The sequence below is a fragment of the Megalobrama amblycephala genome, linkage group LG19, assembly GCF_018812025.1.
Source record: "Megalobrama amblycephala isolate DHTTF-2021 linkage group LG19, ASM1881202v1, whole genome shotgun sequence".
Classification (NCBI taxonomy): Eukaryota; Metazoa; Chordata; class Actinopteri; order Cypriniformes; family Xenocyprididae; genus Megalobrama; species Megalobrama amblycephala.
The window spans coordinates 38,766,829-38,791,504 of NC_063062.1; the positions used below are offsets into that span (position 1 = coordinate 38,766,829).

Below are 24,676 nucleotides of genomic sequence, written 5' to 3' on the forward strand. Positions count from 1 at the left end.
CGACATGAGGGTGAGTCATTAATGACATCATTTTCATTTTTGGGTGAACTAACCCTTTAAGTACTGTTAAAATCAGATACTTTAAGACTTTTACTCAAGTCGTATTGGAATTGTAACTTGTAATGATGTAAGGTAACAGTACTTTTACTCAAGTATGCTTTTCAGGTACTCTTTACACCTCTGGTGTTCATATTGTATTGCAAATCACTGCTATTGAAGTGAAATACAGGTACAGTTTGATGGTATGGTTAGGTTTAAGGGTGGGTTAAGGGGTAAGAAAAGGGTCTACAGTGTAATTATAGATGTAATTACAAATTAATTACAGCTGTAATTAAACACAGCCATATATTTTTTAAAATATAAGTACAGTGTAAAAACAATAAGTGCACTGAATGGATCAAATGATTCATTAAGATGTTAATAATAGTTAAAGACACTGAAAAAACAGCACACAGTTTATAAAGTGGGACCATAATTATATTAATGTTAGCAACAATAGATATTAAAGTCTCCACAGGGATACATGCTGCGCGAGCGGGCGTGCGCGCGCCTGTGTGGAGAGAGAGAACGAGAGACAGAGGGGGAGAAAAGCAAAAAAACTTCCATCTAAAGTTTGTCGGAAGTGAATGTTTGGGAGAAAAACGTCAATATGGGGACTCGATGCAGCAGCGCTTCTGACTCTGTTTGATTATGTTTGGGGGCCACGAGCAGTGATTCTCCCCCTGCGCTTAATCCACAGCTAAAATCAGCCGTCCGACCCCCGGGACCAGCGCTCGGATCACCGCAGGACACACAACGTTTGGAGGAATATGTGATTTTCTCACGCTCGGTTGAATGTGTAGCTGCATCGGGGGACGCGCGTCATTCCCGATCCAAGGCGGATGATGGAGAGGAATTACCCGAGCTCCAGCTTCACAGAGCCGGTCAATGCGGCGGCTCAGAGCGCGGGCTGGGCCTACAAACCCAGGTACGAGAGGGCGGGTCGCCTCCCGAAGAAAACTCCGGTGATGGAAGGCCTAGCGACACAAACACGCATGTAAAAGTGTCAAGACGTGTAAAAAGGCAGTTTTAATGGAGCTAATGCGTTTATAGCTGTAGTCACTCGCGAAGTATCACACCGTGATGTTGTTTGTATATCTGCTGAATGTGCTCAAATCACTGATCACCTTTCAATCCGCACTGCACTCCCACCGTTATGCCTTATTATTCATTATGGTGTATGGTTTTGTGCATGAATCATCAGAAAGTGCAGGTTAAGAACTGTGTCAGCTTGTTCTCTGATATATAAACTTGTACTGCAGTCACAGTGTGTTTGCAGACATGGAGGAGGTTTGTAAACAATTGATCGATCAGTGTTGCAGAAGGGCCACGTGTCTGCAACTTTACACAAAGTGTCTTATTTAGGTCTGTCTGTCAATAATTTACTTCAAACTTACTCGTGTTTAGCGCCAGTGCATCATATTTATATGCATAAATTGCTTTTGTTTATGAGGTAGTGATGTCAGATACAATTTAAGTCATTTAATCAGTGTAACTGTAAGTACTGAAAAATTAATTTAAGTGCAAAAACAAAACCTAGGCAGGGTAGTCAGCACACTAGAGTTGAGACAGTGCCTGTGTGTGACTGGATAGGTAGCAAACATCTTCTAGAAACAGTATAAGTGACCCACATAAGGTTAGTGAATCTATTGTCTTTATATGCAGTTGCAATCAAAATTATTCATCGACTTTAACCTGCAAGATATTTTGCTGCTGACAACAAAATTTTATGAAAACAATTTATCAAGGGCATCAGTAAACTATTATACAAAGTTTATGAATACACATTTGAGTGATTCCGAGAATGTAAAGTTCATGAAAAATGAAAACGAAAAAAAAAAAATCAAACTGGCTCTAAACATATGTGTACAGAATTTTTTATTCTTTATAACCTCCAATAATTGCTGCATGTAAGTGCTTAGAAGCTCCTGTCACCTCTCAACTGCAATCTTGGCCCATTCCTTGCTTGAAAAAGCTTCCAGATCACTGGATAGTCTTTGGTTTCCATGTTACCACTGCTTTCTACAAATTCCACTGAATATTTTCAATGAGATTTCAATCTGAAGGCTGTACAGGCCACTCAAGAATATTCACGACTGATCCCTGAACCAAGCTTGAGCAGATTTGGATGTATACACTGCCCTCCAAAAGTTTGGAAACGCCCTAGAAAAGTGAGATTTTGGACAATATTGGCATGAATCCTTTTTAATTTGTGATAATTTTGCACTGATAAGGGACAACACAAGCTATGAAAACATATTTTATTACATAAACAGTTTATACATAGAAAAAACTTAAATTTTCAATTCATCAAAATATCCACCATTAGCAGCTATCTGACCTAAACTGGGTTCTAATTGGTTCATTTTATTCTAAATTTAATTGGCAATCAGTTGTTGAAGCTATTAAGGTGTGCTGACCCAAAAATCTTTTACAAACCTGGGCCAAGTTTAAACCGGTAACCAGGCATTACAGCTGGCAAAGGGGCATGTCTGACTTTGACATGTTGCCATTATTATGTAATCAAAATGAAAATTATTATTGCTGGTCTTCAATGATAATGTCAAGTTACTTTAATGTATTTGCACCAAAAAATGATAAGGATTTATGCTGATATCGTCCAAAACCACACTTTGCCAGGGGTGTTTCCAAACTTTTGGAGGGCAGTGTACTTTGGGATGCAGGAAAGTTCTTTGATCACCAAGCTTCAGTCTCTGCTCCATCTTTGCCAAAATGGCTTGATACTTCAAAGAATTCATGAATGTCATGATGGCAGATTTCCACTTCTTGCAACAGCAAAGAACCCCATAACAAGACTGGGCCGCCTCTTCTGCTCATAAGCTTTGCCGAATGCCACTCTTGATCAAGAAGAACGTAAAAGGCTGACTTGAATATGCTTAAATTCATTTGGATGTACCTGTAGAGTTGTGGATGAATGCTTTATGGAGGGATGTGACCAAACCGGAACTTTTTGGACCCATGGATCAGCAGTCCATCTGGTGCAAAAAATCTTATGAGCAGAAGAACAGGATCTCCATGGTCAAACATGGAGGCGGTCCAGTCTTGTTATAGGGGTTCTTCAAGTGAGGAATGGGCCAAGATTGCAGTAGAGAGGTGACAGAAGTGTTTATAACAATAAAAGATTCTGCACAAAATTTGACATTTGGGGGTTGATTAATTTTGTACACGTATGCTTAGAGCCAGTTTTCATTTTTCATCAACTTTACATTCTCGGAATCAATCAAATGTGTATTTGTAAACTTTGTATAATAGTTTACTGATGCCTTTGATGAATTGTTTTCATAAAATGTTGTTCTCAGCAGCAAAATGTCTCGCAGATTAAAGGGGTTAAATAATTTTGATTGAAACTGTTCGGCATTGTAAAGCAACACTGTATTTTTCATACCTAAATGTTTCTAACACAAACTTGTAAACCATGAAAAGATGATAACTTTAGTGTATGTATAATTATGAAAACTTATTAGCTGTTTTATAATGCATTAGGAATGCATTTATAAAGCAGCTCGTTATGATGTATAATCCTGCTTGTCTAATAGTGTGTGTTATCTCGTCAGAAATGAAAACACCAGGTGGTTTGGCAGTCAGTTAGTTTATTACACTATCCTAGCATGCAAATAATTCCCCATCTTATAACTTTGAATGGTTATGTTGAAATTTACATTGACACCATACATCAGAAATCAGTGGTGTTAATTTAAAAGTTTAGTTCTCCCAACAATGAAAATCCTGTCTATTTACTCACCCTCGCCTCATGTGATGTCCTTCCAAACCCGTTAGTTTATGCGATATCTGCACACATCCACACTGAAGCCATCAAAAATAGATAGGAAACAAACTTAAAAATGAATCTCCCCTGCTGTAACATTTACTATGCAGATGTTTATTTGGCAAAATATATAGACAGACTTGCCTCTATTTAGCAAGAGACAAACCAGACAAACCAACTAAAATAGTTTCCATGTGTTTTCTCTGTCCAGACTCTATTGTCTTTGCAGCTTATGCCTTTTTGTCTCATTTGCTGTGACGCATGGCTATTTATTTATGACGGAAAACTTGTATAAAACACTTTAAATATGCGGACTATACAGTATAACTACCCCTACTACTACTAGCTTATTATGTAGGCTACTACTACCAAACTAGGATGCATCACAGAGAACATGTGTGATATCTGCTATTATGTCTAAAATGGTTTGTTTTTGTTATACTAAAGAGTTTGGTTTGTGTGTGGATGTGTACAGTAAACACCTCTAGAATAGATTACATGTGAAGGTAATGTATACAGTTGTGCCTGCCTTATGTGAAGATTAAAGATCTTTGTGTGAGCTCAGTGAAAGGTTGTGGTCAGTTTTTTTATTTTTTATACTGTCTAAAGGTAACCTTTTCACTTATAGTTCAAGTTATGGTTCTACACAATTGGACTCTGAGCTCCTCCAACGGCAGACCTTTGCCACTAGTCACCAGCCTACGTTTACCACCACCCACCACCCACCAGGTGAGCAAACGGTTCAGGCTGTAACGATATATAGTCACTCTTTAAATTCACTGACAGCCTGTTATCTCTCTATCTCTCTCTCTTTTAGGAGTGTTTGACTCAAATCAGCACAGCACAGCCAGCAGCAACACTACTGAATCATCAGTCATGAACTTCCTCTCCGCTATTGAATCTCGAGGCCTTCAGGCTGGACCTGCTGGCTCTACTCTTCTCCCTCCGTTTAGAAGCCCCTCATGGCAAACAGGTAAATATGTATTAGGTCTCTGTTTTAAAGGAACCACTGAGGTTTTTGCTGCACCACCTTCCCTTTTGCCAGTCATCCTTAATGAGGGCAATTGATGGGGTCATATCATCATGTTCTTTTTTTATTAAAATGAAATAAAATGTTATTTTCTCTAAGCTCCATATATAATAGGTCAAAATTTTGTTTTTCATGACCATTTACCACCCCCCTTTAAAATTAAATGGGCCATTTTTTTGCTCTTTTGTAAACTCCCTCTTAGCATATGAAATCAATTGGTGCATTGCTGCACTCATTCATCATATGCTGCAACATTTTTTTTCTTTTTTTGGCACTGTCCCATCCTTTGATAACAGTCTCATAGCAAAAACTGCATTAAATTGTGACAGGTTTACAAAACAGTCCCAGCTGAAATGCACCTCTGAAACTGTTATCGACAGACTGAAAGGATCAGGTGCTTTTCTTCCTGGCAAATGCTACACAGACTGGAAAGGTTTTGCACATTTACTTATAGCGTTAATTCTTCTGGCGTTCAGTAATAATAGCATCAATACGACTTACTCCTTTTCACCTCACTGTAACGGGGCATGCCATGTTTCCAAACACTGCCACAACTGAATAGGCATCATCATGTGTTCAGTTGCGAAAGTACAGAAAATTACATTTTGAATAGATGGTCTGTTTGGACTGAGGTAAGTTACAGTTTAAATGGCATAATGAACTCTCTTATCTCACAAGATCAAGGAAGATTTTGATTCTTCATGATATGACCCCCTTAAAGGGTTAGTTCACCCAAAAATGAAAATTATGTGATTAATTACTCACCCTCATGTCGCTCCACACCCATAAGACCTTCGTTCATCTTCAGAACACAAATTAGGATATTTTTGATGAAATCTGAGAGGTGTCTGTCTCCTTCATAGACAGCAATTTAACCACCACTTTCAAGGTCCAGAAAGGTACTAAAGACATCGTTAAAACAGTCGACGTGACTGCAGTGGTTCAACCTTAATTTTATGAAGCAACGAAAATACTTTTTGTGCACAAAAACAAAAAAAAATGATGACTTTATTCAACAATATCTTCTCTTTTGTGTCATTATCCTACGCCAGGGGAAGGCAAGTTTGCTCCTAGAGAGCTGCTGTCTTGCAGAGTTTAGCTCCAACCTTAATCAAACACACCTGAACAAGCTAATCAAGCTCTTCAGGATTACTAAGGCTATAGACAAGTGAGTTGTTTTTTTTTCAGGGTTGGAGCTAAACTCTCAGGACAGCGGCTCTCTAGGACTGAACTTGCCCTCCCCTGTCCTACACTGTTTACGCTGAGCGCTTCCAGGTTCTACGTCAGACCGCGGCTCAGTATTGGCCGGCTCCTGCGTCAGCATCACATGCATGCGTCGTGCTGCTCATGTGAACAGCGTCGCCCAATACTGAGCCGGTGTTCTGATGTAGTACCTGGAAGAGCTGAACTTAAACAGTGTAGGAGAATGACACAGAAGAAAAGATATATTGTTGAATAAAGTCGTCATTTTTGTTTTGTTTTTGCGCACAAAAAGTATTCTCATCACTTCATAACATTAAGGTTGAACCCTGCAGTCACGTGGACTATTTTAACGATGTCTTTAGTACCTTTCTGGACCTTGAAAATGGTCGTTAAATTGCTGTCTGTGGAGGAGTCAGATACCTCTCGGATTTCATCAAAAATATCTTAATTTGTGTTCTGATGATGAACGAAGCTCTTACGGGTGTGGAACAACATGAAGGTGAGTAATTAATGACAGAATTTTCATTTTTGGGTGAACTAACCCTTTAAGTGGTATTTTAGTGAAAAATGTAATTTAAGAGATGACATGTCATTTAAATACTCCCTGCAGTTCGTCAAACGTTATTTTTTTTTCTGCTACAGGTGCAAACACTTCAACAGAACTTTTTCTCACCGGAGCCCTGCATCCATCAGGAACGTTCCCAACGCCTTCTGCGCTCTCCTCCTACCAGCACCCTAGTGCCTTTCCTACCAGAAGTTTCACCACTACATCAGCACTTGCTGTTCAGGACAGCACTTTCATCTCTTCGAATGGTCTGCTATCCCCTAATGACCCTTTGCTCCAGTTCAAATCCTCCCAGAACACTGTGCCAACTGCACTCTCTTTTGGTGGTACGTCTCTAGGGGTTGGCTTGCCACCCCAGTCCTCCACATATCGCTCAGCACAAGAGTCAGCCCCACACCTCCTTCAGCCTCAGTTCAGTCTCCTGTCCACTTCCTTGGGCAGTTCCCAGCAAGCCCCTCAGCCTTACGGTGGCCCGGTTTTCTCAGGCTCCATCGAACGAGCACTTCAGCGTGAATGTAGTGTAATCAAGCACCACCAGCGGCCTTCAAGCACCCAGCCAGTCCAGGAGCAGCTGGCTAGCAGTGCTCAGCACTCCCTACAGGGTTACCTGCATGATGAGGATGACATTTCATATCAACAGGATCTCTCCCCACACACACCCGTACCCTGCAGTCCTGCGGGTGACCCTTCACCGCTAAACGGTGCTGCACAACAGAAGACTCCAAATACAGCGCTGCAGCAAACTCAGGCCTACGCTTCCTCTGTCCCCTCCCCTGGGTTTTCCAGCTCATCTGGAGTAAAGGTTAAAGACGGATCTTCCAAAATAGCTCAACATCCCAGTGAGAACACAGACACTCAAGCCCAGACAAGTTCTCCAGGCCTGCAGCCGCCGAGCTACTCCTCCTCAGCCCAGAAACAAAGCTCAGTGATCGCTAGCCAATCGCAACCGTACACATCCACGCAGCTGTCCGTTAGTGCCTCGCATGCTTATATCACATCTCAAAGCCTGTCGAGCAACCTCAGCCAAACGCAGGCCTTCTCGTCTAGTTTGCCTGAGAAGCTTCCTTCTATTTACAAGACTCTCTCCTCATACACTAGCCAATCTGAAGCTGAGACATCTGTGAGCCAGTCTCTTATTTATTCCTCCAGTCAGCAGCAGGAATTGCCACCTGTGGGAAACAGGGAAGGGTATGAGACACAGGTGCAAACTCTTTGCATGGGAAGCCCTTCTCAAAGCTATTCTTCCAGCCACTCTCAGGGCCTGCCAACTATTAGTTTCTATACCCAAGGGCTGGCATCTGCTAGCATACCTTCACAGAACTATGTGTCAAGTCAATCCCTATCCTCTGTCTCTTCCTTCTCACCCAGTCGTGCCCGAAGCTTATCATCCACTAACTTAGGCCCGGATTACATCCTAATGCAGTCTTCCCCTGTTAGCAAGACAGACAGTGCCCTGTTACAGCAGAAGTACTTGTTACCTGTCCAGTCAACCTCCTCTCCTGCCACTCACACCCAAGCCTTACCAAATGACCAGTCCTCAGCTGAGTTAAAACCACGTCAGCAAGATGAACGAATCTTTCTTTCCTCAAAAGAGAGCTCTGGAGAGCTTCCTCTTGAGGATGTGCAGGCATTACAGAAAGGCTCTATGGGGACCTCTCCTCAAACCCTTTCAGCCACTGAAATCGGAGCACTGAACAGTGCAAAAAATGACGTTTATGTAGTTTCAAAGATGGAAGACAGGCACAACACTCAAAGTGTCATTCGTAGTAACTCCCGATCAGAGGAGCAGATCCTTACACACTTGGAAACCACAAAGGAGCTTGCTACCAGTGTCAATACTCCCTCCGACCCCAAGAGTAACCCTTTGTTGATGCACTCCACCCATGCACCCTTGAGTGCCGACCAGCTGAAACAGCATACTTTAGTTCTGAAAGGGTCAATATCTCAGCAGCAGAATCATCAAGGTCAGATTGTCCGAGTTCAGCCGACAGATCCCAGACAGCTGTCTGAGGACCAAACACAGTTCATCCAGGTTCCCAGTGCCCAAGTGCTACTCGATCCCTCTCACATGATTGTTCTGCAGCAGCCTTTGCTCACCTCAGCCCAGAATCAGCCCAAGCAGACTATGTACATGCAGTCCGTACCAGTCCAGTATCTCCAAATGAACAGCGACACTGTTAATTTGACAGTTAATGGGCGTCATAATCAGCAAATTGTCTCTCGCCAAGTGCCCACCTCAGCAGAGTCTACTAAACAGGACCCAACACAAAAAGACAACTTCAATCAGTCAAATCCTCATGACGCAAAGCAGAACTTTACTCTCAGCTCTGTATGCTTTCCAGACTCCATGCTGTTGGCAGATGAGAGGAACATTCTCTCAAATGTTGATGACATCCTTGCTGCTACAGCAGCCGCCTGTGGCGTCACACCACAGGATTTTGTCAAATCCACATCATCCGATGGCGACATGTCATCGGTAGCCAACTCTATAGAGTCCAAGTGCAATTTTCAGTCTACTGAGAACAGACTTAATAATTTCCCATCTCAGCATATGATAATCGCTAACTCACAAGCGATGACTATAATTGGTGCTCAAACAACATACTCCAAAGAAGAAACGGAGGGACACCATGTGTTTACGCTCTCAAACTCTCATAACCAACCAGAGATAAGAAACAACTCTGCACAAGAAATATCTGACAAGGTGGCAAACGCCCATGAGAAGAATGATGTGTTACCCAAAGGACATTTTGTAAACTCTAGCAATGGCTCTGCTTTGAATGCTAATGGACTGGCTATTAGTAATACAACCTCCTCTGACTTTCAGTTGGCGGGCCAGGAGCAAAGTCAATCAGGACATCCGAATACTGAAAATGTGCCACATAATATAAGCCAGCTGAAGGGATCGAAAGGCCTTAAAAATGATGATAGTCCTATTGAGCGTTCTACTGATGGCCTACCAAAAAAACGATCCAGATCGAAGGGTTCATCTAAGCTGTCTGTTGAAGATGAAAATGGTCAACCCAAATCTCAGAAGAAAAGCGCACAAGTTAAGCGCCAGAATTCACGTGCCAGTGAGGCAAGTTCAACATCCACCTCAGAGGTTTCCCATGATAACTACCAACAGCAGGAGAGGATGCGTCAGAAGTTAAGAGAGGTTGAAGAAAAACAGCCAGAGGTTAAAACTGGATTCTTAGGCTCCTTCCTGGACTTCCTTAAATCTGGATCCAGACAAAACCTATCATCTCCACCGATACGGTCACCCAGTCGCACCAGAAAGCCTTCGGCCTCCAAGAGGCCTCCAAATCCATTACTTATTCCTTTTAAACCTCCCCCTCCTTCAACTCCTTCAACATTGATATCTCCAGACCCTCATAGTGTCATTTCTACAAAGCGACTTGATGAAGAGCTCCAGAGGAACCTGGAAACACTGCCATCATTTTCCTCTGATGAAGATGATTCAGTGGGGAAAAACCAAGATCTTCAAAAGAGCATCACTTCTGCACTTTCGTCTTTAGATGAGCCCTCAGACAAAAAGCCGAAGTTGGGTATGGAAGCTCCCTTTATGTAGACCTTTTATTTAATATTTCATATTACATTCAAGTCATTATATGTAGGATAGCTTTAAGGACTATATGTAAAGGTAAAGGCATGTTGCTTTTGTATACTATTTTGTAAAATAATCATTATTATTGAGATACAGAAATCTAGGTATTATGACAACCCTAGTTCATCTTCTCCTGTTTCAACATTGAATATATTCAGGTGACAATACCAAGCAGCTACAGGCCTCCAGCACACAGCCTATAGTTACCAAACCACAGGAACAACCGAAGGCTGTACAGAATGTGTCTGCAGAGGAGCTGGTGAAGGATGTGCCTCCAGACAAGCTAGCTGTTCAACTGACCGCAGTTGCTATCGAGGGTCTGATGGACGAGGAGCTGTCAGATAGCGGAGGGGAGGGCATGTACCGGGAGCGAGATGAGTTCGTGGTTAGGAACGAGGACATTGAAAGGATGGCGGTATGCTGAGCTTTGCTTTTTGTGTCATATATGAGCCTATAGAAGTCAACACACACATGTTACTGGTCTTATTGTGCGCAATTTATTCTGAACAAACGAAACAAACAAAATGCTAACCACACACTGGATTCAGTCCAGACTAGAGAAAGTCTAGCAAAAGTATTTTACTTTATAAACTGCATGGTGCAAAAAGTGCAAGGTTCAAGTGAACTAAAAGCTAGACAAGCATGAAAAGATGTTTTATCACATTGCTTTCTTCAGTGCTCACATTACTACAAACATTCACCCTTTTCATGGCAGATTACCAATTAGGGATAATCAGCTGGATTCATTTAGCAAGAGGAGAACTCAGAGAGTATTGTATTTAACATGGATGGCACAGAAAATTACCAATATACAACTGCAGCAAATAATATGGATATAATATGGATATTTGGTCGATTGGATGACAAGTAGATGACAGAGACACATTCCTCTTTATACCTGGTGTTTTAATCCATCTCTTATGTCCACTTTCAACCACTTCTGTTCTGATTTCTTCAAGGGGAGGGTCTAGGGGCGGGTAAATGTATGGGTTTTACAATTTGCATATGAATGCGCCCGGAGACGACGGGGGGAAAAAAACAGAGAGCATCAGCTTTCGTTTCTGCTCTCAAAGCTGAAAGACCATGGCTGAAGCTGTTTTAGGAATGGTGAGAGAACATTGTGCTTGGTATTTTTTTCATCTTCAAACCAAACTTGGGTCTTCAGCCGACAAAGTTTAAATCCCGTCTGGCTACCGTGCTTCCCATAACGTTTACATGTTAGGTCAGTAGGCGGAGAGTTGATGGTCTTTTGTGGCTGTTTGAACACATTCAACCACATGAGCGTTTACACTATGAAAGCAATGTAGTCCTCTGGAAGTGGACAAGCTCAAACGTTTTGGACAACTGTATTTAGCGCCATCCACTTGTGATCCAATCGACCAAAACACATCTTAATACCAAGTGTAAACAGGGCCTTAGTTAAAAAATAAATCACATTATGGAAGTAAAATGGGTTGTGACTGCCGTTTTACGTAAACTCTAAATTGTTAAAATTACATTATGTGACCTTTCTGTTGTGGCTGAGCAGTTTGTGATGTTTTCACCAACCTCCTGTCAACTTTATGAGACATAGGGCAGACTGCCTGACTGTGTTTCATCAAACCCTTTGTCTCTGTAAGCCTTTGATGTGTGTTTTGGGTGTAGATCACATTGAAGGCAGGGGTTGAACCACCAGCCATCTGGAAGGTTCAGAAAGCCCTGCTGCAGAAGTTTGTACCCGAGCTCAGGGATGGGAAACGAGTGTTTTTTGCCACCAACAGTGTAAGTGTCAATACAAAACAATATATGTGGCAACATAGTGTGCTTCCAACGCATATCTCAAAATGCTGTGAACAACAGGCAGTGTCATATGCTCTTTACAGTATTTGGGGTACTTTGGCGATGCCAAGTCCATGTACAGGAGAGTACATGTCAAATTTCTTGACACTGTCAACAAGCGGGAATATGTTCGAGTTTGCAGTAGGAAACCACGATGCAAGCCCATGCATTCAATGAGGTACAGGTGGTATCTGTCTTACTTGAATTCAGAAAATTAAAGGGATAGTTCACCCTGTCATCATTTACTCACTCTTATGTTGTTCCAAACCTGTATGAGTTTCTTTCTTTTGTTGAACACAAAAGAAGATATTTTAAAGAAAATTGGTAGCCAGACAATTGACGGTAGCCATTGGCTTCCATAGTATTTGTTTTTCCTACTATGGAAGTCAATGGCTACCGTCAACTGTCTGGTTACCAACATTCTTCAAAATATCTGATTTTTAGTTCAACATAAGAAAGAAACTCATACAGGTTTGTAGCAACAAAAGTGTGAGTAAATGATGACAGAATTTTCATTTTTGGGTGAACTATCCCTTTAAGAATTATTTTTATTGTGAATAAGTTCATCTGTGCACTTGTTTGATTTTAAACTTTACGACAGACTTCTGTCTGGTGACATATGCAGAACTTCTCCAATCGTTTAGTCCACTTAGTTCTGTTCCATTAAAGAGACTTTGGCGTCACCTACCTGTTTTTGAACACAAGAACGTTGTCCTGTGTGTTGCCTCTATGTAAATGTATAAATGAAATTCATAACGACGAGTTAGCAATCATGGTTTGCTATTCTTCTCTAAAATGTCAAGCTGAGCCACAGGCCTCTATTGTGCAATCCCACTCAGCCAAATATTTTTCCATGGAACATCAATCTCCTGCCAGTGTGTTTGAAATCTCCAACATCAAACTGATCCCAGACATTACTCTATTCCAGCCAGCTAGCACGAAATTCACAGTGTTTTGGTTTCGGTCAGAACTGTTCCATTAGCTACTATTGATAATGTACATATAAATGACAAATTAATTTATCTGTGATATCTGTTGTTTCCAGAGGCTCTCAGGCCAAAGCTCTTCTGGCCCAACGATTCACTGCAGTGACTGTGTCGGACTCTCCTACGCAGAAAACAACACAACAGAAAGCTCTGTCTAAACCCAGACCCAAGCAGTCGAAAGCCAAGGCTGAACCGCCACCCAAAAAGAGAAAGAAATGGAAAGAGGAGTTCACAACATCTCCCTCCGACTCCTCACCAGAGGCTGTGAGTGAGGATGACGGTGAGACATGTGACAGTTGGGGCAGTATGACCTTGTAGCCTTGATGTGTGCACATCAGTGATGGGGAAAGTGAGGCCTTTCAGAACTTTGAATTAATTTAACCAATTGTTTTGCAAAATGATTCACTTTTTTTTTTTTGAAGAGCTCAAAATTTTACTCACTAAGGACATCTACTGGATACAGCTGTGGAAATACAATTGGAACACAGCAAAGATATGTTTAGTGACATGATCTGCAATATCTATAACATCAGTAAATTCCATTAAATATAAATGATTATAATTTGTTTTAGTAAGTATAACTATATTAATGAGTTTAATTAATTTATAGCACTTATTTTGTGTAGATTTGAAGAAATATTTAGAAAATTCTGCTCAACTTGTAATAAAGGGGACCTATAATGCCCCTTTTCACAAGATGTAATATAAGTCTCTGGTGTCCCCAGAATGTGTCTGTGAAGTTTCAGCTCAAAATACCCCACAGATCATTTATTATATCTTGTCAAATTTGCCCCTATTTGGATGTGAGCAAAAAGTTTTTGTGTGTGTCCCTTTAAATGCAAATGAGCTGCTGCTCCCTGCCTGCTTTCCAAAAGAGGGCAGAGCTTTAACAGCTCATGCCTCGGTTGCTCAACAACAACAACAAATCTGGAGAATCTCACGCAGCCAAAATGAGGATCGTCAGTAACGGTGTTCAGCCTTACATTGTTCAAACCGGAGTCGACACTGATGGAGAGACTCAGGAAGAAGTTACAACTTTTAGAAATACAATTGGACATTTCTGAATAATTTCTCTTGATGGACCAATCTGTCTGTTGCTGTTGTCCCACACTCATGCCTTGTGCAATCCCATCTCTCATTTTCAGAGTTTACGCCTCCGGTTCCGTTCGCTTCCCGTTTCCTGAACACCAGAACCATGAAGGAGACCTTTAAGAGCTTTGTCGAGCTGCTGATCAGCGTAGCCTTGGACGCGGACGTCATGAACGCGCTTGAGCGAGAGAACGGTGAGAAGTCCAGGATCAAACTGTCTGTTTTGTAACAGGAGTGTTAATAAGTGGCAGATGGTGAAGCTGACCTTTGTGGTTGATCTGGTCCTGCATTCAGACGAGCTGCTGCTTCCTCACATGAAGAGGGTGGATGGAATGATCACAGACAACAGGCGGAGACTGCTGCCCAAACTGCGCATGGGTCAGATCTTCAAAGTGAGTCATGAGTCACCGTTTTCCATTTCAGCATCAGTACATCAGTCCTGCTTCAACTCACAGTAATAATCACATTTAAAACTCGGACACATTGCTCAATAAGAATATAACTTTTTTCTCTCTTTCTTATTTTGTATCTTTAGTATTGTTTGGTTTAGGGCTGTCCTCGACTAAAGATTTTCTAGTCAACTTGTAGTCGTTCATTTAAGCGATTAGTCAACTAATCACACGTGTATATTAAAGGTGCCGTAGAATGGAAAATTGAATTTATCTTGGCATAGTTGAATAACAAGAGTTCAGTACATGAAAATGACATACAGTGAGTCTCAAACTCCATTGTTTCCTCCTTCTTATGTAAATCTCATTTGTTTAAAAGACCTCCGAAGAACAGTTGAATCTCAACATAACACCAACTGTTACGTAACAGTCGGGATCATTAATATGTATGACCCCAATATTTGCATATGCCAGCTCATGTTCAAGGCATTAGACAAGGGCAGCCAGTATTAACGTCTGGATCTTGGCACAGCTGAATCATCAGACTAGGTAAGCAAGCAAGGACAATAGCGAAAAATGGCGGATGGAGCAATAATAACTGACATGATAACATGATATTTTTAGTGATATTTGTAAATTGTCTTTCTAAATGTTTCGTTAGCATGTTGCTAATGTACTGTTAAATGTGGTTAAAGTTACCATCGTTTCTTACTGTATTCATAGAGACAAGAGCCGTCGCTATTTTCATTTTTAAACACGTCTGTATAATTCATAAACACAACTTCATTCTTTATAAATCTCTCCAATAGTGTGTAATGTTAGCTTTAGGCACGAAGCACTATCAAACTCATTCAGAAACAAATGTAAACATCCAAATAAATACCATACTTACGCGATTAGACATGCTGCATGACGAACACTTTGTAAAGATCCATTTTGAGGGTTATATTAGCTGTGTGAACTTTGTTTATGCAGTTTAAGTCAGTCGCGAGCTCAGGGGGCGGGGAGCGCGCGAATTTAAAGGGGCTGCGCGCTGAATCGGCGCATATTTAATGATGCCCCAAAATAGGCAGTTAAAAAAAAATCGATGGGGTATTTTGAGCTGAAACCTCACAGACACATTCAGGGGACACCTTAGACTTATATTACATCTTTTGAAAACGCGTTCTACGGCACCTTTAATAAGCCATATAAATCATAATAATGAGCCTTTAATTGCCTATATATAATACATAGCCTAATCAGGATGACATAACCTGAAAATATTTGTTTTCCACTTGAATTGGTTGACAATCGCCTGGCATTTCAAGCTTTCTATAGATATATTTCCTACTTGCATGTTTCAAATGATAAGCCATATTTGAGGTCGATGGATGATAGGCGAACGTTTGGATTTCCTGCCCAACATGTAATTACCACAAGGTGATTTCAATCCTGTCCAAATCTGCCATGTCTGTGTTCTTCTCAAACAACCTAAATAAAAATTTCCTACTGTTTTCCGGCAAACTCAGCGGTCCTCTGAGAAATCGAATCCAGTCCAAATGCAAATGTCTGTGATATTGTATTATACTAACGCTTCTCCTCATGTGTTTTTTGACCTATCGGAGCTCCCATTTGCCCACCAATCTTTCGCATGCTTTCATTTCAATATGGATGATATCCAGCAAAAAAATAAAATTATAAAATTAATAGATAAAGCCAAATTTGCGGAAAAAATGTGGAAACTGCAAAGACTGCACATTTTAATATCAGCGTCAGGTATGATACTTATCTAGATTTCTCTGCTCACTTATGTGGGTTTATTATAAACAGACACTTCTAAACGATACTGCTAATGTATTCAATTTAGATATAGTAAACCATTTTTCCCTCAGTTTTATGTTTCAAAACAACAATTGATCTTCACCTTGGTTATATATCATGTAATTATTTGCCGTTAGCAACGTGAGAAGAATGTTTTTGTGTCATATTTTTCCATATGGGATGGGATGCATCTTGTTAGCATGACCCTAAACCAGCCAAATTACATGGCTTCCTTTAAACCAACTATTTGACTAGTCATTTAGACAAGCCGACAAATTGTGTGTTTTAAACTATGTACTTCAAAAATACATCCCTACTAAAACATCAAATACCTGAATTCTGTAGTTAGCCGACTTGATCATTTCTCTGACAGCCGGTGAAAGAATGTGCTGCTCTTCACATGCACAGACATTTTGTTCAGAATACATTTGATTTCATATGTAGAGATACATCCTAATTAACATATTTTGTTGATCCTGGAACAACATTCCTGTCTGAAAATTTGATTATAACCATATCCCTATCCATAAAACCTAACCCTACCCATAACTTAGCTCTAAAATCAGAGGGAAATGATAGGTGAATAACACTGATGTTGAAGCACCTAACCCTGGTTTTAAACCTAAACCTGACATAAACTGTAAACTTGTCCTTCAAATCTGATTGGTTGATTGGAATGTTGATCCAGGAACATGTTGCTTTTGGTGAAATCAGGTTCTGCCACATTAAGACAGAACGTTTGGAACGTTCCGTCAGATTAAATTGATTAGAACTAATGTAAATCTGTGCATGTGAACATAGTCACTGTATTTGCATATGATTTCAGTATGTGTGATTTTTCTTGCATGTTATTTTGTCTGTTTTGTCCGGCAGAATGCATTAGACAGCTTTCCTGAGCTGTCTGTGGTCACTGAGCTGAAAACAGACTGCGAGACCCCTGTTTTTAAAGTTAGGTTAAGTGGGAGGGCTTACAACAGGAAAACCATGAAGCCCTCAAAATCCCCCAGCAAACTTCCCCTGGTGAGTATTCCAGACCTAGTCATCTAGTGTTGCTAAGATAACTAGTTGATAACAACTAGTTTCATTTTTGACCACTAGGAGGTATACCATACTGGCTTTTAGATCACTTTAGACTCACATTTAGTCTTTATTTCTCTGTTTCTCCCATTCAAACAGGAATACACAGTGGATCAGCAGAAAACAAAGTGGTTTTCTCTATACCACTCTCTACAACACTATAAGTACCACACATACCTGATGTGTATGGAGGAGGTGAGGAATCAATGTGTATGTTTGTGTGAGTTTTTGAAAGGATAACCAATCTGCTAATGCTTGCTGACAAGCTCGAGGAAACTTTGAAGGAATCTTGTTTTGACTTGCAGTGCTTATATCAGTATCAGCTCTGACGTGTCTCGTTTTATCCTCTAAAATGCTCCACCTCATGCTGTTTTGCCTAGTGCAGGGTTTCCCAAATAGGTGAACTGCAGAGGGAGAGTTGATGACAAGCTAATGTAAAATTAAAACAAATAGATTCAGCTGCAGAATTCATCAAATAAAATCATGATATAGCTTAGTGCAATTATCAAATCAACAGCTGCAATTTAAATAAGTTTATAGTCTGTTGCACCTGCTTCTCACCTTCTCCATCTCCACCCGGAAGTGAGTTTAACATGCATTTTGGGAAGGCAATGTACACATTCACACAATTTTCAACATTTTAGGATAGAAGTTTACACTATTTCACCAGTATTCCACCAAAATAAAACCTGAAGATTTGAACGTTTAAATGTTAAAGTCACCATCAAATCAAAATGGACAGTTCTCATTTTTTACGCAGTATTTATTGAAAATGATTTTCCCATTCACATCATTTTTTAAAATTCACGTTCCTCGTAATCTTTAATCAATATAACGTCCCCTCCCTCTTGCAGCGACTTCTCTGATGACGTGTTTACTGGCGTGAGGGTGGGACAACCTGTCACTTACATGAGATCCACCAATAGCAAACCACAACCATCCATTCAATTCCCCATGCACAAAATCAAGCCCCACCCTTCATTTTTTCTGTTTAGAAAAGCAGTTTCACTCGGATATACACCACAATGGGGAAAAAAGTCTATTGCAACTTTTATTGTAATATTTAAAACATAAATATTAGTATTGTAACTTGCAGTGTAAAATAAATAATTATTAGGTGTATATTTATCAAATATTTAATTTTTATTTTACAAGACAATTGTAATTTACAACAGTAATATATTTTAATAAGCCCTATATTTGAAGCCCTATATATAAATAATTTTATAATAAAAGCAATCAAAAAATATAGCTGCAAGTAGCAATTAAGGGGCCAAGCACAACAGAAGCAAACAAGGAAGCTTTTTTGCCACTTACTATTAAAATTTAGACTTTTGGCGTGTAATAAACGACCTGTTTCTGATTTTCCTATGGTGGTTTTGTCTCCATTGGACTAACGGTTTTTGAGATGTTCAATAATGTTGTTTAAATGTTAAATCACAGTGTTGCAATAACGCACGATACCTAGCATGTTTGGTATAGTTGGACTTGGCAAGGATCCAGGAATCCAAGGAGATGACTCCCATGAAAAGTCAACCACATCCAAAGTTATAAGCATGTAAATAATTTTTTTCACCACTAGGTGGCTCTGGTCCAAAATTTCTTGGACTCCTTTAGGGCATCGTGACGATGACCTATTCCGAGTTTCGTAATGATATATTCATGCGTTCAGAAGATAGAGCATTTTAATACAAAATTCAAAATGCCCGTCTAATAGACTTACTTTAATTTTCGCAAGCGCTACGTAAAATTCTTTTGCACGTTTTTCGAAAACAGTTTGACAAATCAGCTTGAATTCCACAACTTTTTGTTGGCACGGTCTGAAATGATCTGGTTCAGTTTTCGTGAAAATAGGAGCAATGGCCTAGGAGGAGTTTCAAAAAGTATGTTTTTCAGAAAATTAAAAATGGTGGGAAAATTTTCATGATGGAAAATAGGGTGCAGTTGAATTATCAAATTTTTTTTCTTGCCCTTATGGTTAAAAAGTTATTAGCATAAATATAAGTGCAAGTTTGGACAGTTGGTGGCGCTAGAGGGATTGAGTTAGAGACTCCAAATTTGTTACAGTGACAGTTCAGACTGGCCTCCATCAGCGTGCGAAATTTCATAACTTTCCCGCAAGCGATTCTATGGGCGTCCATAGACTTCCAGAGCGGAAGAAACGGAAGAATGCCAATGGATACAATAGGTGCCTACGAACATTCGGTGCTTGGCCCCTAATAAAACACTTGCTAAAAAACATTCAATATTTTATCTGTTTACTTGCATGTCACGTGACCATTAACCAACATCAAAGAACCATGAACGTGCAAATGTGCCGTTAAATCATTGAAATATTAACTTAAAATTTCAGGACATACTTCATGTAAATAATTTGTCTAAGCAGACCAAAAAAAGTTTGGGAAACACTTAGCACATGTGCTTCATGTTGAGCTGCGGTGCTCATATGTGAGATTCAGGTTCGAATTTGGTTGCTACCACCCAACAACCACTCGAAACCGCATAGCAACACCCATGATATTTTAGTTTTCTTCAGAAAATGTCAAAATCTAGTTTGTGTTTACAAGACTGACGCACTGTGATTCTCCAATGTGATTCTCTCTCATATCCCAGATTCAGTTGTTGAAGTCACGAGGTAAAGACCTGGGGCAGGAGGAGACGGTCCAGACTTGCATGGGCAACAGGACCTGGGTAGAGGGCCTGTTCGATCGCTTCGGGGAGCTTCTGACACAGGTGCAGCAGGCCTGCCTTTAAACAGAAGCCTAGATTATGCTGATAGACAAGCTTATACTGGAACGAGCATTCATAAACCTGATGAAATGCTTTAAAGCACCATTGTGGACAGACATCAATACAAAAGGAAATAAATAGACCAAACAGCTGCCTTTTTCTGACATCCACAGAGACAATGGACTTAGACTGTGGTTTTACATGTAAAAATGCTTTGGTAAAACTAGCTGTAGTTGAGTATTTTCTGTACTGAATCAATGTCGGCATCCTTTCCTCTTATCTATAAGGACCAGAGTTGATGATCTGTTATTACGATACAGAGAAGTTTTAAACCACCTTTGGTTTAAAAGAATAATATCAGTCTGTAATTATGGTTTGGAGGGCTAGGTTATTATAAAAAGGAAATTATACATAGATATATATGTAAAACATCCATTTTTACAACTGAATGCCAAATTTATATATGATAATGTACATTTTGTATAGAGAGCTTGTTTGTCAAAGGATTCTCATGACATAATATAGAAACACTTACCCGATGTGCTTTTGAAACTCTGTTATAACAGAGTTGGTGCAATTCTAATAATGCTTTTGTGATATATTTTGTTGTAATAAAAAGCATTTACATAAACTATTTTTTCTGAGGTAAAAATCTCTTTATACTCTTCTTTTTTTTTTCTCAAAACAAAACATTTTATCTCACAGATAGATGTATTTTTCACAGAAGGAAATATTGTGGTCATTTGTCGTACATTTGTAGATGGCCTATACATTTATGTCATATGCACATTGTATAAAACATTTAGAAAGTTCCTTTATTTGGTGATTTTGCCGGTTTTCCACCGTTTTAAGCAAATTACTGTGCCGACAGCATTGGATTAGTTTTTTTGCTTTTCAGGTGTAGCTGTGCTAAACACTACAATGTTATTGCTTACATGTGAAAATAAATTTCTTATTGAAAGAGAACTTTGAGTCAGTACTTAATTTCTAAATAATCAGAGAAGTTGCATGCTTTTTTGGCTTTTAAATGCCAAAGCTCTTTTGATTCGATTCGTTTAGCACATTACAACCAGTTTTGTCACTTGACGGCTCATATAAATTGCATGCATACTTCCCTACCATATAGTAGGCAAAAAACAGTATGTGATAAAAGAAGCATGTCTGAATTCACAGTACTCATAAAAGAGTCAGAAAAAAAGTAACCGGTTGACATACAGGGAGTGCAGAATTATTAGGCAAGTTGATTTTCTGATCATATTTTTTTCCCAAGCACATTTTACCAATTCCAATCCACATCAATCTTAATAACTACTATTAATATTGTTTTTAATCATTTATAAGTGATATATAATTGTTCATGAAGGCTGGAAATGAAAAATGCCTTATATTCAGGTGTGCAGAATTATTAGGCAAGTTTTCTTTTACAGGCAAAATGAGCCAAAAAAGAGATTTAACTCAGACTGAAAAGTCAAAAATTATTAAATACTCATGAGAAGGACGCGAATACTAATGCAATACTAGAAATTGCAAAGTTAAAGCATGACCAAGGGACAGCAAAATGCTCATTGGGTCAGCGGGGTCAGACAACAACAGGTGGAAAAGAAAAGACACATGTTAACTGCAAAATAATTAAGAATTAAGGTGAAGAATTAAGTGTGAAACCATCAGGAACCCTTTAGTCTCCAGCGCCACCATTTTCCAGAGCTGCAACCTACCTGGAGTCTCCAGAAGTGCAAGGTGTTAGGATCTCAGAGACTTAGGTTAGCTAAAGAATCCTAAAAAATGACCTGCACTTGATAAGAATCACAAGCTGAAGTGTTATAAAATACATGAAGACTGGGTTTTAATAGGGCTTATAGACAGACAGCTTGAGAATGACTCCTGAAGGACCAGCACCACATCCTCTTGTACCACTGTTTGAAGAATTTATCCAGAATCTGGCAGTAAGGTGTTTGAGTTCACTTTTAGTCCATCTCTTATCCTGAAATGTCTGTCTTGCAGAGATGGACTAAAAATGATCTTCCAAAACTTACTGCCAGATTCTGGAAGATAAATTCTTCAAACAGTGGTACAAGAGGATGTGGTGCTGGTCCTTCAGGAGTCACTCTCAAGCTGTCTGTTTATAAGGCCTATAAAAACCCAGTCTTCATGTATTTTATAACACTTCAGCTTGTGATTCTTATCAAGTGCGGGTCATTTTTTAGGATTCTTTAGCTAACCTAAGTCTCTGAGATCCTGAGACCTTGCACTTCTGGAGACTCCAGGTAGGTTGCAGTTCTGGAAAATGGTGGCGCTGGAGACTAAAGGGTTCCTGATGGTTTCACACTTAATTCTTCACCTTAATTCTTAATTATTTTGCTGTTAACGTGTCTTTTCTTTTCCAGCTGTTTTTGTATGACCCCGCTGACCCAATGAGCATTTTGCTGTCCCTTGGTCATGCTTTAACTTTGCAATTTCTAGTATTGCATTAGTATTGCGTCCTTCTCATGAGTATTTAATAATTTTTGACTTTTCAGTCTGAGTTAAATCTCTTTTTTGGCTCATTTTGCCTGTAAAAGAAAACTTGCCTAATAATTCTGCACACCTGAATATAAGGCATTTTTCATTTCCAGCCTTCATGAACAATTATATATCACTTATAAATGATTAAAAACAATATTAATAGTAGTTATTAAGATTGATGTGGATTGGAATTGGTAAAATGCGCTTGGGAAAAAAATATGATCAGAAAATCAACTTGCCTAATAATTCTGCACTCCCTGTATACTACTTTGAGATTCTGAAGTGTGCATACGATGGACATTTTACAATCCCATGCCATGAGACCACGGGAGATATGACAGTGAAGTGACACAACTGACACTGGTAGTAGGTTACATGACAGTTAGAACATAGAAAAAGTACACTTTAAATTCCCGGATGATGCACTTAATTAACCGGGAAAAAATGAAGTGTGGAATGTTGGACACTTTATGCACTCAACTGTTGCAGTTTTAATCATGTAGCAGAGAGGGGCTATCAGACTCTGATGTTGAATGACAAAAAATAACCTTATAAAATTCATACACTACACCAGGGGTGTCCAATCCTGATCTTGGACGGCCACTGTCCTGCAAAGTTTAGCTCCAACCCCAATTAAACACACCTGAACCAGCTAATCAATGTCTTACTAGGCATACTAGACACTCCATGACTGAGTTTGGACACCCCTGCACTACACAGTTGACTACATAGTGCACAATTACAGTGTATAAGTGTATAGTGCATCATTTGGGACGCAGATATTCATACTATATAGAACATATTTTTTAGTGCTTGCAAAGTAAGTACTTATTCAAAACAAGTACCCACTCTAGAGTGTATGCGATTTTGGATGCAGCCAATCATGAACGCCACCACAATGTCGTAAATACCAGTGGGAAGCTCGTAATTTTCTTTAAGCTCCGATCTGTACGAGTTGGGGGCGTGTCAGTCAGAAACATAGTGAAATACCACAATACTTACAGGTATTTAGCAGTGACATTGTCAGGCTATTATATTTACAACGAAGTAAGCCGATTCCCAGCAAAATATGATAGCATCACAATATAAAAATGTAATATGTAACAATAAAGTTTACAATGGCTTCATAAATTAATTAAACATAAAAAAGCAACATACAACTAATGCACATTCTTTGCTCTACATTTTCTAGAAGCAGAAGTGTTGTTATTTTGTGTAATTAATTTAGAGAAGGCACACCGCCATCATACTCCGACGAAAGTGACTTGAACGCACCTACCGTCGTACACACGACTTCCCACCTCGTAAATACGAACTTCCCAGGAGGACTTGAACGAACCATCATTTCATTTCCATCATTATTATTTAAAGGCGCTCTAAGCGATTTGACGCGTTTTTAGGCCCAATTTGTTTTTTGTCACATACCGCAAACATCGCCTCACTATGTGCTAGCTGCCTGTCCCCTGAACACACTGTAAAAAAAACGCGGTCTCTGTAGTCGCCACAAGCTCCGAAAACTGCAATAAAAACAAACTGGTGCAGCCTGGACCACTTAACATAATAAACATGCTCCAGCCAATAACCGACAAGCAGCGTCAATACGCAAGCTACTTACATTTTAAATGCGCGTTCATGACTGTTTCAGGAAGCACGGAGGGGAGGGCCAGGAGGAGTAGGAGGGAGGGTCTAGCTAGCCTCTGTTTTGTTTGACAACACTTCGAACGTCAACAGGAAGTTACTCCGCTCAGAATCGCTTAGAGCGCCTTTAAAGGAACACTCCACTTTTTTTTTGAAATAGGCTCATTTTCCAACTCCCCTAGAGTTAAACAGTTGAGTTTTACTGTTTTAGAATCCATTCAGCCCATCTCCAGGTCTGGTGGTACCACTTTTAGCATAGCTTAGCATAGTTCATTGAATCTGATTAGACCGTTAGCATCTCGCTCAAAAATGACCAAAGAGTTTCGATATTTTTCCTATTTAAAACTTGACTCTTCTGTAGTTACATTGTGTACTAAGACTGATGGAAAATGAAAAGTTGCGATTTTCTAGGC

The 24,676-nt window shown here is 39.7% G+C and overlaps 1 protein-coding gene across 1 annotated transcript; it reads left to right on the plus strand.

Annotated features, from left to right (window-relative positions):
* Positions 1-525: 525 nt before the first annotated feature.
* On the plus strand, positions 526-21,089 carry qser1 (glutamine and serine rich 1). The gene is made up of 13 exons (XM_048168381.1): positions 526-967; positions 4,455-4,555; positions 4,644-4,799; positions 6,702-10,172; positions 10,390-10,646; positions 11,876-11,992; positions 12,094-12,227; positions 13,095-13,315; positions 14,181-14,318; positions 14,419-14,516; positions 17,190-17,336; positions 17,493-17,588; positions 20,007-21,089. Exons 1-13 carry the CDS (start codon positions 882-884, stop codon positions 20,145-20,147), a joined length of 5,163 nt encoding a protein of 1,720 aa, XP_048024338.1. The 5' UTR covers positions 526-881; the 3' UTR covers positions 20,148-21,089.
* Positions 21,090-24,676: the final 3,587 nt, after the last annotated feature.

What these genes read in the sequence shown, in the direction of transcription:
- qser1 (XM_048168381.1), top strand. Translation starts at nt 882, where the DNA reads ATGATGGAGAGGAATTACCCGAGCTCCAGCTTCACAGAGCCGGTCAAT. An exon ending in AGGACATTGAAAGGATGGCG is followed by an intron (nt 10,647 to 11,875) that starts GTATGCTGAGCT and finishes TTTTGGGTGTAG; the next exon opens with ATCACATTGAAGGCAGGGGT. An exon ending in GGCTGTGAGTGAGGATGACG is followed by an intron (nt 13,316 to 14,180) that starts GTGAGACATGTG and finishes TCTCATTTTCAG; the next exon opens with AGTTTACGCCTCCGGTTCCG.